The 13,685-nt window shown below is 38.3% G+C and overlaps 1 protein-coding gene across 5 annotated transcripts in view; it reads left to right on the top strand.

Annotated features, from left to right (window-relative positions):
• The window catches only part of TMEM245 (transmembrane protein 245), a 206,281-nt gene extending 192,924 nt beyond the window's left edge, over window positions 1-13,357 (top strand). For 2 of the 5 annotated variants that reach the window (XM_075212813.1, XM_075212811.1), the window contains 2 exons: window positions 6,824-7,018; window positions 10,832-11,362. In XM_075212813.1, coding sequence (XP_075068914.1) covers window positions 6,824-7,018; window positions 10,832-10,973 — 337 coding nt within the window. In that variant the 3' untranslated portion in view covers window positions 10,974-11,362. Of the gene's footprint in view, window positions 1-6,823; window positions 7,019-10,831; window positions 11,363-11,447 lie in introns of those variants that run through there. The other 3 variants (XM_075212814.1, XM_075212812.1, XM_075212815.1) reach the window with 3 other exon arrangements.
• The last annotated feature ends 328 nt before the right edge of the window (window positions 13,358-13,685 follow it).

Genomic DNA, 13,685 nt, shown 5'->3' with positions numbered 1-13,685 from the left:
TTCACAAGATAATGAAGGTTGAACACCTTTGTATTCTCTTATCAGTCACTTGTAAATAAATAAGGATTCTTGCAAAACTGGGTTTCAGCATCAGGGTTGCATTATCTAACTGGATGGGAGAGGAATACGCATTGTGACTGTATCACTGGGACCTGAAATGTGGTTACGTTCTTATGTAAACACACACACCAAGATTATTGTTAGACATATACACCAGAGCATCGGTGTATTATGTGTATTATTATTTCATGTTATTGGGTATATTTTGCCCTTGCTATTACCTGCAATATTGTATGTATTAGAAATATAAAGAATATTGCCATACTGTGTGAAAATAACAGGATAGCAGAAGTCATTTTGCTTGTGGTAGCTAATGTAATTACCATTTGTCTCAAATGCCTATTGTTATGAGGTGCAGTTTAGATTTGGTTTGTAATCAGAACAATGTCTAAGTTAAATAGCTGGCAGCCCAAGTTGATTAGCTAGGTCAACAGGTAATCTGAGAGGTAATTAGGTTAGAACTTCTATATGATATTCAATGTGCCTCTATTGTAATAATATACTGACTGAAATATGATTGGGAAATGTATTAATATGTATCAGTGTAAATGTTATTGTATCAAAATGTATCACAGACTCAGATGGCGTAACACTGATGATACAATGTGTCAAAGTCTTATTGTTTCACGTAAGCGTGCAGTGTCATTCCCTGATGTAATATTGTAACCCCAATTTTAGTGTGTCCAGTCAAACAAGCTAATTGAGTCAAGCCATTCCATTGTATAATCAAGGTAACAGAGACGGTATGTCTAACAGTTAGTGGCCAGTGATAGACTCCTGCTGAAAGTGGGAGAATTGAGACATTTGACCCTACTCCCTGTGTATATAGCCAAGAATATAAGGAGAGCAGAATGCCAAGAGAGCTATTCTAGCTTGGAGGATCCTGGTGTACAAGACATCAACGAAAAGGACTCTGGCATGGTGGTGCTGCTGGAGGAAATCCTACCAGGATAGGGTCTGTGTGAACCAGTAACCCAGACTGGGCAACACTGTAACTGTCTAGCTAATCGGTAGTGGTAATATTGCGGGAGGATAACACTCTGAAAGAGACTGAGATTATTACTTTGGAGTGCTGACTACAAGAGGCTGCTGGAGGATACATGCTACCATTACCCTGTATATTGTGAACGTCTTGTGGTGTTGTGCTGTCGTAATAGAGCCTTATTTCCTTTCCCTACTCCATGGCAGCCCTTGCAATGGGTTAATCCCTAATCAGCTAGTGTAGACAGGAAGAATTTTGTCGCACCTGGCCTCTATATAAGGCAGCTCCTCATCTTCCTCGGTGTCTTTTCTTCCTGTCTTAGCAATGTATAGGACAGGTAGTGTAGTGAGTGTTTTTTGTTTTCTTTTTTATTTTATTCTAGAGGGCTTACCTGCTATGTGTGAGCAAGACATTTCCGGATGGAATCAGTCAACACAATTCTCAAAGTGGTTGAAACAGGAGATTTTCTGACGGCAATAGACTTAAAAGATGCATATTTCCATATTCCAATCACACTGCATCACCAACAGTTTCTGAGATTTTGCATTCTAGGACGCCACTTCCAGTTCACGTGCTGTCCGTTTGGCCTTTCCACATCTCCAAGAACATTCACCAAGGTCCTTATAGTTCTCATAGTGGCACTCAGGGAAAAAGGAGTGACCTTGGGGACGTATCTGGATGATATTCTAATTTCGCAAAGTCAGAAGAAGCAGCCTTGGAAGTTACATCTCAGGTGATTCAGTTTCTGCAACGACACGGTTGGTTAGTCAATATAGAAAAAAGCCATCTGATATCAACACAACAGCTTGTGTTTCTAGGAGTGCAAATAAATACACGTACGGACAAAGTCTGCCTCTCTCAAGAGAGGGCTGACAAAATTCAGTCCTTAGCGCACCAAGTTCAACTTCAATCCCGTGTGTCAGCGCGTACATGTCTGCTCCTCCTCCTCAACATAAGGAATCCTCTTGTGGGCAAGATGGCATATGAGAGATCTTCAAGCAAACCTCTTTGCAATGTGGGATCATACAGTGGGGTCTCTAGACTCCAAAGTCAATCTCTCAAGGTCAGCGAGACTGTCCTTAAGTTGGTGGCAGCTCCCAGGCCTGAGGAAACAAGGTGTGACTCTCTAGGTACCAGACTGGTATGTCCTTACCACGGACGCCAGTGCACTAGGTTGCGGTACTCATATGCAAGATATGGTCACGCAGGGCAATTGGCGAGACAAAGAGAGAATTCTTCATTGAAACATCTTGGAGTCTGGCGTGTGGTTCAGTACTTTCAGTCCTATCGACGAGCCAAGCATCTTACGAGTCTTCTCCAACAACAGGACTGTGGTTGCCTTTATAAACAATCAAGGTGGTACCAAGAGCAGAGCCATGGTGGCAGAATTAACCACACTAATGGAGTGGGCAGAGGTGAATCTGAGATCTCTCTCAGCCTTCATGTAGCAGGCAAAGGGAGCTGCACAAAGAAGTCATTCAACTGGTACAACACAAATTTGGAACACAAAAAATAGACCTTATGGCCATAGGAAGCAATGCCAAGGTACTCCTCTTCTACTCCCGCCACAGAGACATCAGGGTCCTAGAGATAGATGCCCTGTCAATACAGCGGAATTTCAAACTGGGGTATGTGTTTCCTGCCTTACCACTCATTCCTTAGATACTCAGGAAAATAAGGAAAGAAAAAGTGGAGGTGATAGCAGTCCTCCCTGCATGGCCGAGGCGTCCCTGGTTCGCTGTAGCATGGAGAATGTTGCTGGAACATCCATGGCCGTTGCCGGTCAGGGCAGACCTCATACATCAGGGTCCAGTTTTACAGCCAAATCCAAACTCCCTGATTTTGATGGCGTGGAGACTGAGAGGCAATTACTGTAATCCAAAGGGGTCTCAGATGAAGTAATAGACATTCTAATTCAGGCCAGGAAAAAGAACTCCTCTATGATTTATTACAGAATCTGGAAAAAAATTATTTCTTGGGCAGGGGACATGACGAAGGATCTCATGTCTGCCAGTATGCCGGCTGTGTTAGAATTTCTCAAAGATGGTTTTGTTAAAAGACTAGCATCTGCTTCATTAAAGGTAGAGGAATCTGCCCTTAGCATCCTTCTTGATATCAAACTAGCATCTCAGGGTCTTATCTTCCAGTTTTTTTTCAAGCACTAAAGATGTTACACCCAAGACGGAAACCATTCTTAGCCCCTTGGGACCTTAATATTGTTTTGTATGCCTTAATAGCCTATCCTTTTGTACCGTTGCAAGACATATTTCTTAGATGCCTCACTCTGAAGGTGCTCTTTTTGGTGGCTATCACTTCGGCTCATCGAATAGGGGACATACATGCTTTGTGGTATGAAGAACACTTTCTGAATATCTATGAAGATAGAGTAGTTTTGAAGACGAATCCGGATTATTTACCCAAGGTGGTATCATCCTTGCACATCAATCAGGAGTTGATTCTGCCATCTCTCTATCCTCATCCCACTAATAGGGACGAAACACGTCTCCATACCCTGGATGTGGTGAGAGCTATATCTACGTACATTATCAAGACAAAGAATCTTAGGAAGACAAAGCAACTATTTGTACTTCCTGAAGGTCCTCGCAGGGGACAGGCCCCATCCAGACCCACATTGGCGAAGTGGATCAGAGAAGTGATTGCACAGGCCTACAGGGGGAAAGGGCATAACTACCTAGGATACTGAAGGCGTATTCAACTAGAGCGGTAGCGACCTCTTGGGCACATAGAACCCATGCATCGGCAACCAATATCTGTAAGGCAGCCGGATGGTTGTCGATGCACACCTTTTCTAAGCATTACCTTCTTGACGTTTTGGTCTCTGAGGAGACACAGTTTTGGAGAAAGATTCTCCAGCAAGCGCTTCGAATACATTTTCTGTTTGACCTTATTAAGGTGTTGGCTTTATTGCCCTCCCGATTATTGTACTGCTTTGGTATGTCCCATTGTAAGGGCTGCCATGGAGTAGGGAAAGAAAAATTGAGACTTATACTCACTGTTAATTTCCTTTCATTGAAATACACCATGACAACCCTATATTTTCCTACCCTTGTTCTGATAGTTACGTTATAGGACGGCTTGGGAAGTTACGAAATACACTGAGGAAGAGTAGTAGCTGCCTTATATAGGGGCCAGGTGGGACAAAATTCTTCCTGTCTACACTAGCTGATTTAGGGATTAACCCATTGTAAGGGCTGCCTTGAGTATTTCAAGGAAAGGAAATTAACGGTGAGTATAATTCTCAATTTTTGGATATACTCTAACCGAGTGAGTTGAATCCCACAGAGGGCACCTGCCATCCCAGATAAGGGTGGTATCCTCATAATTGGTGGCAGTAGTGGAATATGTTCCATAGCAAATCTCTGGCAGAGCATCACCTCTTGGCCAAAGTCAGACACATATATGTCCAGCTCCCAGGGTAGCCTCTTTTATCACCTCACAATCCCACCTTGGGAACTTCCTGCACAGGGGAGTTACAAAAGGACTCGATTGGTGGGCTTCTCACACTATCCAGCCCTCTACCCTACCTCCCCAGGTGTCCACCCTCAGGTGACCCCTGCTGGGTCAGGCTCCTGGCTGTCTGTAGAGCTCACTAGTGGACAATAGGGAGCAAACACAAATAACAATGGTAGCTTAATTCACTCAACTCCTGAGTGTTCCCTGTGAAGGTGGCATTTAACCCCTGAACTACTTTTCCAAGGAGATGTTCCCGTTCCGTTACTGATACTTCCTGATAACAACATGGCTAAAAAGTGCAGTCCGGGTATGGATTAGATTAAGGAATTGTAACACTGGTTCCATACACCATGCGCGTTTCTTTACAACAATTATGCCATTGGATGTACCAAGTCATCGGGACAGACCATGCCCCTATTTTAGCAGATATTTACGATCAGGCTTTACATCTCCCCACTTCCTTCATAGTCCTACTATTAAAAAAACAGCTAAACAAACTCCTATTTGAATACTTTGCTTTTACAAACACTTCTGACATTTACTTTGGGGAGCTCCTAAAGCAGTAATGATGGGGACTTTTGAAAATCGGAGCTTCTGGAGCTGTGAGAGACAAACTAAACAGCTTTAAGATCTTAAAAATTAGCATAAACTCTCTCCAGATCCAACAATGCCACAGAAGTTATGGGGAAGTAAAAGGAGGAGTAAATTTTGTTATTTCTAACCAAACAGCCTATAAACTTAAATGGTTTAAACAAATCTTTTATGTAAAGGGAGATAAAGCCAGCAAAATTCTAGCTACAAGATTTAGAATCAAGAGCTCCTTTCTCAAAGCCCTCTCATCGCATCTCAGATATGACCAAAAGGCTGTTTGTCAAGATTTTCATAAATCTTAAACCAATCTGTATAACTTACTTCAACTTCAATAGAATAACACATTGTAGATTTCCCACAAGTCGGAAAAACAACTCCGTGCAGAAATCACCACTGACGAAATAGTCTAAATTATTAAATGCCAAAAATCTGGTAAGTTCCTTGGCTCTGATGATTTTTCTGCAGCTTATCACAAATCTATTTCTGATATTCTGGTCCTCCACATCAATTCCTTGTTTAATGCAGCACTCCTAAGGAGAGCGTTTCCCAAACTCTAAGCTTGAAGCCCACATAGTTACTCATAAAGACAGAAAAGATGTATCTACAAGTGTGCAATCTACAGACATATTGCCCTTTTAACCACATCTTAAATTAAACTCTTTTATTAATACACCATTATTAGGTTGGGTTCATTCGAGGGAGCCAGGCTCGAGATAACAGTAGAAGTTTGATGGATTAATACTAGAAAAACACCTGCGGTCATTCTCTCTCAATGCAGAAATGACCAGAATAATGATCAATGGCTCTCCCTTAAATTTGGTCCATATCCTCAATGGCACCTGACTGGGCTAACCATTATCCCTTTGGTTTTTGCCTTAGTGGTTGAACCTCTAGCTCCCTTGATTAAATCCTCTGAAAATGTGCAGTAGAGTTGGGCAACAGCAATTCAATTTGCTGATGAGATCTTTTTCACCCTCACACAACCACAAATAGCTCTTCCTAACCTATACGAACTTTTATAGATGACTAAGGTAAAATATCAGGATATTTAATAAACTACTGAAGGCCAGATGATCTGACATTAATAAAAGATGCGTTTGATTCCCATCTGTGATGCATGTGTGGGTAAAATTACATTACATTTCAAATCTGGACACCCTGGAACTTCAGAGAAAGACAGGGATCGAACTCTACCATTATAGTACTGCATTGCATTTGTCTTTATACTGCTCTACTAAAACATTGCTTTCCCACAGTGTTGCCTCACTGTTTACATTGCCACGGTCATACCTCTGGAGTTCTATGCTACCTAGGCCCAGACACCATCATGGCCCATGTACTTTCTAGTCCTCTGCACATATAAGTTATGCTTCTGTAGACTTTCTCTCTACTTTCTATCCCACAAGCACTATAAATATCTAAAACTTGCAATTTATATTGTATTTATTGAAACTAAAAGGAAAAAAGACCAGTTTGATTTTTTAAAATTTGCAAAAGTACACCCCTTAAAAAATAATTCACAATCAGAAGTATATATTGGCTGGATGATTCATCCAGTAATTAACTGCATTGGTGTTAAATTGCAGTAAAATCTGCTTGGATTGCTTCATCAGTAGCCAAGTTTGTATTTTAATGGTGACGACCACAGTTTATATAGCACAGAGGTTTTTTTTTTATTATTTCTGAAACTAACGTAATATTTTTCTTTTAATATAGAGGTGGTCACCCTTATTTGACGGGCTTGGCAGTGGCAGGAGGTGCATACTATCTCGGCCTAGAAGGAGCGATCATTGGACCCATATTACTGTGTGTACTGGTTGTTGCTTCAAATATTTACAGTGCAATGCTAGCGAGTCCAAATTCTGCATTGCCGACTCCATCAACAACTCCGTGGCCAATGCATATTCAGCAGTAAGTCGGCTGTTTAGTTATAGTACAACTTGGGTTTCAGATGATGTTTAAGAAAAATGCGTATAAGAATATTATTTTAATATGGAGTTGCAGCTAAAGTCAGGTATGGTCTTAAAAAAATAAAATAAAATAAAGTCTTGCTAAACCACACAAGTATACATCTGCAAGTGTAAAAACAGATCATTTATTCCTTTATGGTGCTTTCAAACAGTATATATACATTTTAACAAATTGTTAATATTTTTGGTTTGACTACAAAAAGCAGCTATTTTAAAAGGGTTGCTGTCACCCTTTTAGGACTGAACAACTATATATTTTTTAAAAGAAATACAATGCTAATAGTAGTTTTTTCAATCTGAAATTACCATTTTAGAACTTGAGAATTAATATGCAAAAACTGGTAAGTGGCTTAAAAATACATATTTGGTAAAAAAAAAAAGAAAGCATTGGATAAAATAAAGATGCTACAGGAGGAAAGAAAAAAATCTGAAGCAAAAGTAGAAAGTATGTATAGATAAAATTAAATAAGTAAATTTATATAATACACATGTGGTAATGTATAAACCCTTGAATCAGAAGCTTATCAGTTTCAAATATCATTATTGAGGGTCTTACATCTGAAATAAGGTGGTAATATACAGTTGCCCAAATAAACAGGGTAAGTAGAATCTCCACTTATAGTAATGGTCTTGCAATACACAGAGAGCAAAGAAAGGTTCTCGAGGATAGGTCATTGGTACAGAGTCCAAACAAGATCCTGTGACCATGCTGACAATCAAATGCCTTAGAATGCATTGCACTGAGGGTTCTATATTGATTTTGACAGTCTACAAGTTTGCAATATCGGTTAATAGACAAGTGCTTTGTATTCTTAAATGCTGTCCTCTAACACTTATCCTGTCTCTTTCTCAAAGTGACTTCTTCAGAGATCACACGCATTTCTTCACTAAATTAACTTCTTCAGGGGCCTACGTTTTTTATTTTATTTTTATATTGAATACTCTGAAATAAATATGCATTTAAGTACTTTCCATGTTTCTGCATATTAATTATCATTCTAAATAGGGAATGTGAGACTATGACTATTTTTTAGCTCCTTTTTTCTTTTTAAATGTTTACATGTGTGCTTGAAACCAAGAATATATATTTTCAGGTAATTTTATTATTGTAAGCCACAAGTTACGGAACACACCCAGTAACAAGTAAGGCCTGTAAAATAAAATACACCAATGATTTTAAGTTAACACCAGATGAAGTAGTATTCCATATAAACCTTTGCTCAAAATATGTGTTCCCAACTTTGATCACCTCTTTTCACTTGTGATCCAATGAATAGTCACCTATTATCATAGGTGCCTCACTCATAGGTGCCTACATTTATAGAACCTTGTTGACTTTCAATGCTCATTGAAAAACCAGCTCTTCCAACAAGCATATAACAATCACCCACCAAGTTTTATAAACTTAATGCTTGCATTTTAAGCATTGGTACTATACATTGTCCCAGCAACATTCACACTGCTGAGCCATGTGCACATTCTTCACATCTCCAATATGGGAAAGGATTGTAGCACCTCATGAATGTATTATATACAGTGTGTTAACCACAATGTACAGTAAGTTGATATTAGCTCAGAAATGTACAGTAATTAAATAGTCCCTCAATGAATCACTAGCCTATCATCAGCCACATTATTCAGTTTAGTGTTAATGTAACACTCAATGTCATACAGACTTTGAACAATTCATATACAATCATTTTGGACTTTTTCTCCTATTGACAATGGGAATTAGGTAATCTGATATTTTTGATATTTTGATTATTAATAAAAAGCCCTCTCTTACAGGGGAGCTAGCAGAAATTAATATAATCCGCTGTGTACAAACTTCGGTTAAAAATAGTGTCAAGGAGGACTAATAATAACTTTTCATTAGACACCATAAAAGTGTTTTATGATAAAGGACCAATCCCTCACTAGGGTCTATGTATGTTAATGCACTTAAATTATTTTTCTGTCACCCTTACCATATATTTATTAAAGTAATTTGTCTACTACAAATGTTATTTGAGTGCCTTTTTTTTAATAATAAATAAATAAAGATTAGTTTTAATCTGCATATAACTATTGAACTAAGGACTGGAGTGCTTCCCCATTCAACCTTTTTCTTTGTTTATCTATGTACCTGTATGTTGAAAAGAAACACCCGCTCATAACTGGACACACAAATTCTTATTGTGACCAGTGAGGATAGTCCATAACCTGGTGCGGATCCAAATCCCTTTATACTTCTGCCTGTTCCTGACTATTCTGCCCCAATTATTGGTTCTGATTGGATCTCCTAGTTCTGACCTCAGCTCGACCATTCTTCTGCTATTGCTATCTCTAACAAGCCTTGGTCCAATATCTCCGTGGAGTTCATAACAGACCTTAACCACCTAATGAAATCAGAAAGATATCTAATGGGCGCTGATCTTTAGTCACCAAACACCTTACAATTATTAGATGTTACATGCACCTCTAAACATGGATACATATATAAAATACAAATCACCCTTTTTTAAAGGAGGATAAATCAATGCTTATAAAATCTCCAATTTTATCCACAGCTTGATTCCAATCGTGCACTTAACGAAACCAGTCATATGATGTTAATAACTCGTAGAATGAATAGCTTTTTTTTTTGGAAAATAACTTTTTTGATTGAAAATGTGCAAACTACAAAATTTTACTCTGCTTTTTCTTGTAAGATCCCTCTCTTTCTTAAATTCAAAAGTACATATAATATCAGTCATAGCTGTCAAACAGTCACTTAGCTTCAAATTTTAGCACAATACATGGCCAATGTAACTGTTGAAAAGTACAGAAGGCTTAGGTGTTTGATCTCTACTCCCGAGTATGAGCCACTTGACTTCAAATTTTAGCAGAGTCCTCTGGCAATCTTTGTTTCATACACATCTGGTGCATAGATCTCGCACCTCAAATGACAGATCAATTAGAGCAGTCTCATCTTTTACCTTGTACAGTAGCTGCAATGCACATGAGCCTCTTATTTTAGAACCCACAGTGTATTCCACATTTCCCTGTTAAAACCGCTGGTGCTGAATAACTTTTTTACAGAGACTGTTTGTTCCTTTCCTATCGAGACACAGTTTTATAGAAGAATTTGAAGTTGAACAGAGATTGGATTACCAGGTTTTCAAGGGGAAACTTGATTCTTGGTTGATTAGAAGAGCTATGGCCCTGAAGAAAGGCCTTGGGTTCATGCTTCATGTCTACTGGACAAATTCAAGATAAATTTTCCTCAAGAGTAAAGTCTTGGCTAATTATAGATATATCTTAAAGTGGGGGCATATGGTCAGGCATTACCCCCGCTCTCATCCTTTGCTGCGGGGGCAGGACTCTTTGGTTTCCTGCACATTCATTGCCTAGCAATGGGACACAGCTTTTAAAAAGACATACCGGCAGGCAGTGTGTTATCACTGAATGCCGTAAATACCACTGAATAGCCTAATTAAGGCAGGTTCTGGCAATGATCCAGTGCCAGGGTATTGGATCACATTCCAGCAGTCTGTCTCTGGTTCTCTCTTGTGGATATCTTAATTTACTGTTCCCCCGTTGTTCTGATTCTCTTGTTGGATTCCTGGTTTGACATCTGCCTGTTTGTCTATTCTGCCTCAAGTGTTTGTTCTGATTGGATCTCTTCATTCTGACCTCGGCTGCCTCGACCACTCTTCTGCTTTTTCCCTGGTACTTCTATAGTCCATACTGGTTCTGACTCGGCTTGTTCACTATGCTCTACCTGTGATTTCAGCTACCTCTCTAGCGACTGGCTATGGTCTTCACATCCCACGCAGCTAAGAACAAACATCTTTGCTGGGGTCCCTGGTGAACAGGGGCCTGTTAGACTCTACTCCTCTTTGCTCAGTAGCGTCAACCACTTCTCATCAGTGTAATTTGTGATACCTGTATGGTACATTATTTTTGAAATGGGTAAGAAGCACTTCTTTGTATGCCACAGGTTATGAAAACGGTAACAAGGGACTAGTTTTAAGAATTGTTTGAGCTCCCATGCAGCTTACTATAATACATGTGTACACTAGAGCTAACAGGCATTCTGACAAATGTCAGAGTTACCAGGTTGTCAGTCTGTAATGGATAAAAATTTAGTTATTTCTTCAGAGACTGTCACAATGTTAAGAAACGTTTTATTACCAGGTTACCCACTTCAGGTTGTGTTAAGGGATTTGTATATTTTTTTGTTCTGATAAACATGGCTGTAATTGCTTAAATTTTTACCATCTTTAAAAGTATTGTTGTTGATATTTTAGTTCTTGATGTTTTAAAAATACCACATAACAGGAATGTATAATATGTTTCAAAAATAGTTGTTTGGGAATCTATAAGTAATCCTCATTATTATTTTTTAGGCAATTCAAGGAAAATCTTCATGATAATTAGACTTCGTGACATCTTCTTTGACCTTATACCTTGTGGCCTTTTTTGTACCTTTTATTGATCTTTACTCAAATGACTAAGCACTGTAGCCTTCAAAGTGATGAAGTATTTGTGTACAAAATAGGAGGGTTTTTTTTAAAAGAGGATTGAACACAATTAACCTAAACACTGTCTGATTTTGTTGTTAAAATGAAGTAAAACCTCCACAAGCCTTACAGCAATGGAAGCCTACTTACTATTTTTGTACAACTATTAATGACTAAAATTCATGAAAGTACAGTATTGGTCACAGATAAAAATGCATTTACTCTGCAGTAAAGGACTACTGCTATTTTTAGTTTAGATTTTATAGTTTTAAAAAGCTCAGACACATTTCAATTGTTGACCTGTTAAACGACAACAGCTTTCACATGCACAGCAATGTGTATTGCTAGCGTATTTTAAGGACTACAATTATTTTACCAGAAGTTAAATAGATGTTTACTTTAAGAAAAAAAAAACATTTTTCTCCTATTGCACTTAAAGCATATTTAAATGCAGTTATATTATTTGATATTTTTTATAACGTTCATCACTTGTTTTGTACATGTCCATTTTGTATTTTGTTGTCAAATTCATATAATACAGTTTCAAGCGGAGGATGAAGCCTCATAATGACTCTACCGACTGACCTGGAAGAACTTGATGCCCAGTTAATTGTATAATGTGACTGAAACCACTTTGGGTATTATAGTATTACTGCATTTGTAATAAAAAAAAGTAGACTAGAAATTGTAATTCTATTTTTACTATCACAAACTAGTTTGTTTAAGCAGTCACTACAAATGTGATTTGAAATGCACTAGTAAAACATACTTAATGTTTAGGTGCAACCATGATTAAAGTATATTAAACAAGATAAAATATTATGTACCTATGAGAGTAGAGCAAGAATTTTCCATCAAATTGGCCAGCCTCTTTTTCAAACATGTCTGATTTCAGTCCGTTTCAGTCAACCTTGAATGCACTGTTCAATTAAAATTCAGGAAATATGAAACAATGAGTAATTGTGGTCAAGGTTCCTACACATACAAATAATAATTCAACCCTACTTAGATTTCATGTATATTTCAAGAATAAAAAGTGTGGTTATAAAATAATGTAATAATTTAGAAGACCACAGGATATTCTCTTTTTCTTATGGTCTGCTGTAGGAAGTATGTTATGTTATTTTGTACAATATAATGGGTTGTAGCTGGGGGAGGCAGGGGGGCATCTGCCCTTCGGGCCGCTCCCATAGTGGACTAGCTTGGGCTGGGTCCCTGGGCCATCTGCATTTTTTTCACCTAAATGGTCCTTATAGGCTGCTGAGTTGAGTCTTTCCCCCTGGGCTAAAACTTGCCAGCCCTCCCCTGATTGTAACTATTCAAAACACTGAAGTAATTGTTTACCATTTCAAAATCTACAGTTTTATGACTGACAATGTAATGTATAGTATATTTTTCTTAGCAATATTATAATAAATACATTATTCTAATGTTAAGCTTTTTTTCTCCATTAATGTTCTGTGAAACTTAACTCCCTCTCTCACACTGTCCTGTCTCACTCAGCTGGGTGCTTGTGTGCAGGCCATCCAATTGTAAGAAGGACAAGTGATTTGTTTTGTGATTATATAAATCACTATATAAACTTGATCCTTCCTGTAATAGGAGGAGCCATGAAATTAAACTTAACACAGCGAGATTAGTAGAAACAGAAGGAGTGGGGGGCTTCTAACTTTGTGAACCCAATATGATCTTTTATTTTTAGAAGTTTGTGTCTCGAGAATGGCTGGCCCACTGAAACTCTTTGCCAATAGCTTTTCTATTTTGACTGTAAATAAATAAAATGGAGTTTTAATGCAGCTCAAGATGCCCATATCCATTTCTTTCAATGTCTTTTTGATAGAATCTGAATCATGGTGTCTTTTGTTTTCAGCAATCTAGTTGGGGGTTGATTTTATTTCTGGAAGTGTAAATCAAATTGCACTCTGCTTAAAATGTTCAGTCTGAAATTCTGAGTTTTGTTTCTAGAAAGATATTTGCAAAAAAAAAACCTCTTAGACAGCTAGAAGAAACAAATGGAGGCACAATTGCGTAGTGTGTTACAGCTTCCCTAGACCACAGTCAATTCAGAATAGTACTTCTTTTCATAAGATACATATAGAAGGGTCTTGCAGAGTGGAAGATAGT

This window comes from Mixophyes fleayi, chromosome 5, assembly GCF_038048845.1.
Source record: "Mixophyes fleayi isolate aMixFle1 chromosome 5, aMixFle1.hap1, whole genome shotgun sequence".
Classification (NCBI taxonomy): domain Eukaryota; kingdom Metazoa; phylum Chordata; class Amphibia; order Anura; family Limnodynastidae; genus Mixophyes; species Mixophyes fleayi.
Note: the sequence above shows the minus strand (reverse complement) of the source record. Positions and strands in the feature narration are given on the sequence as shown.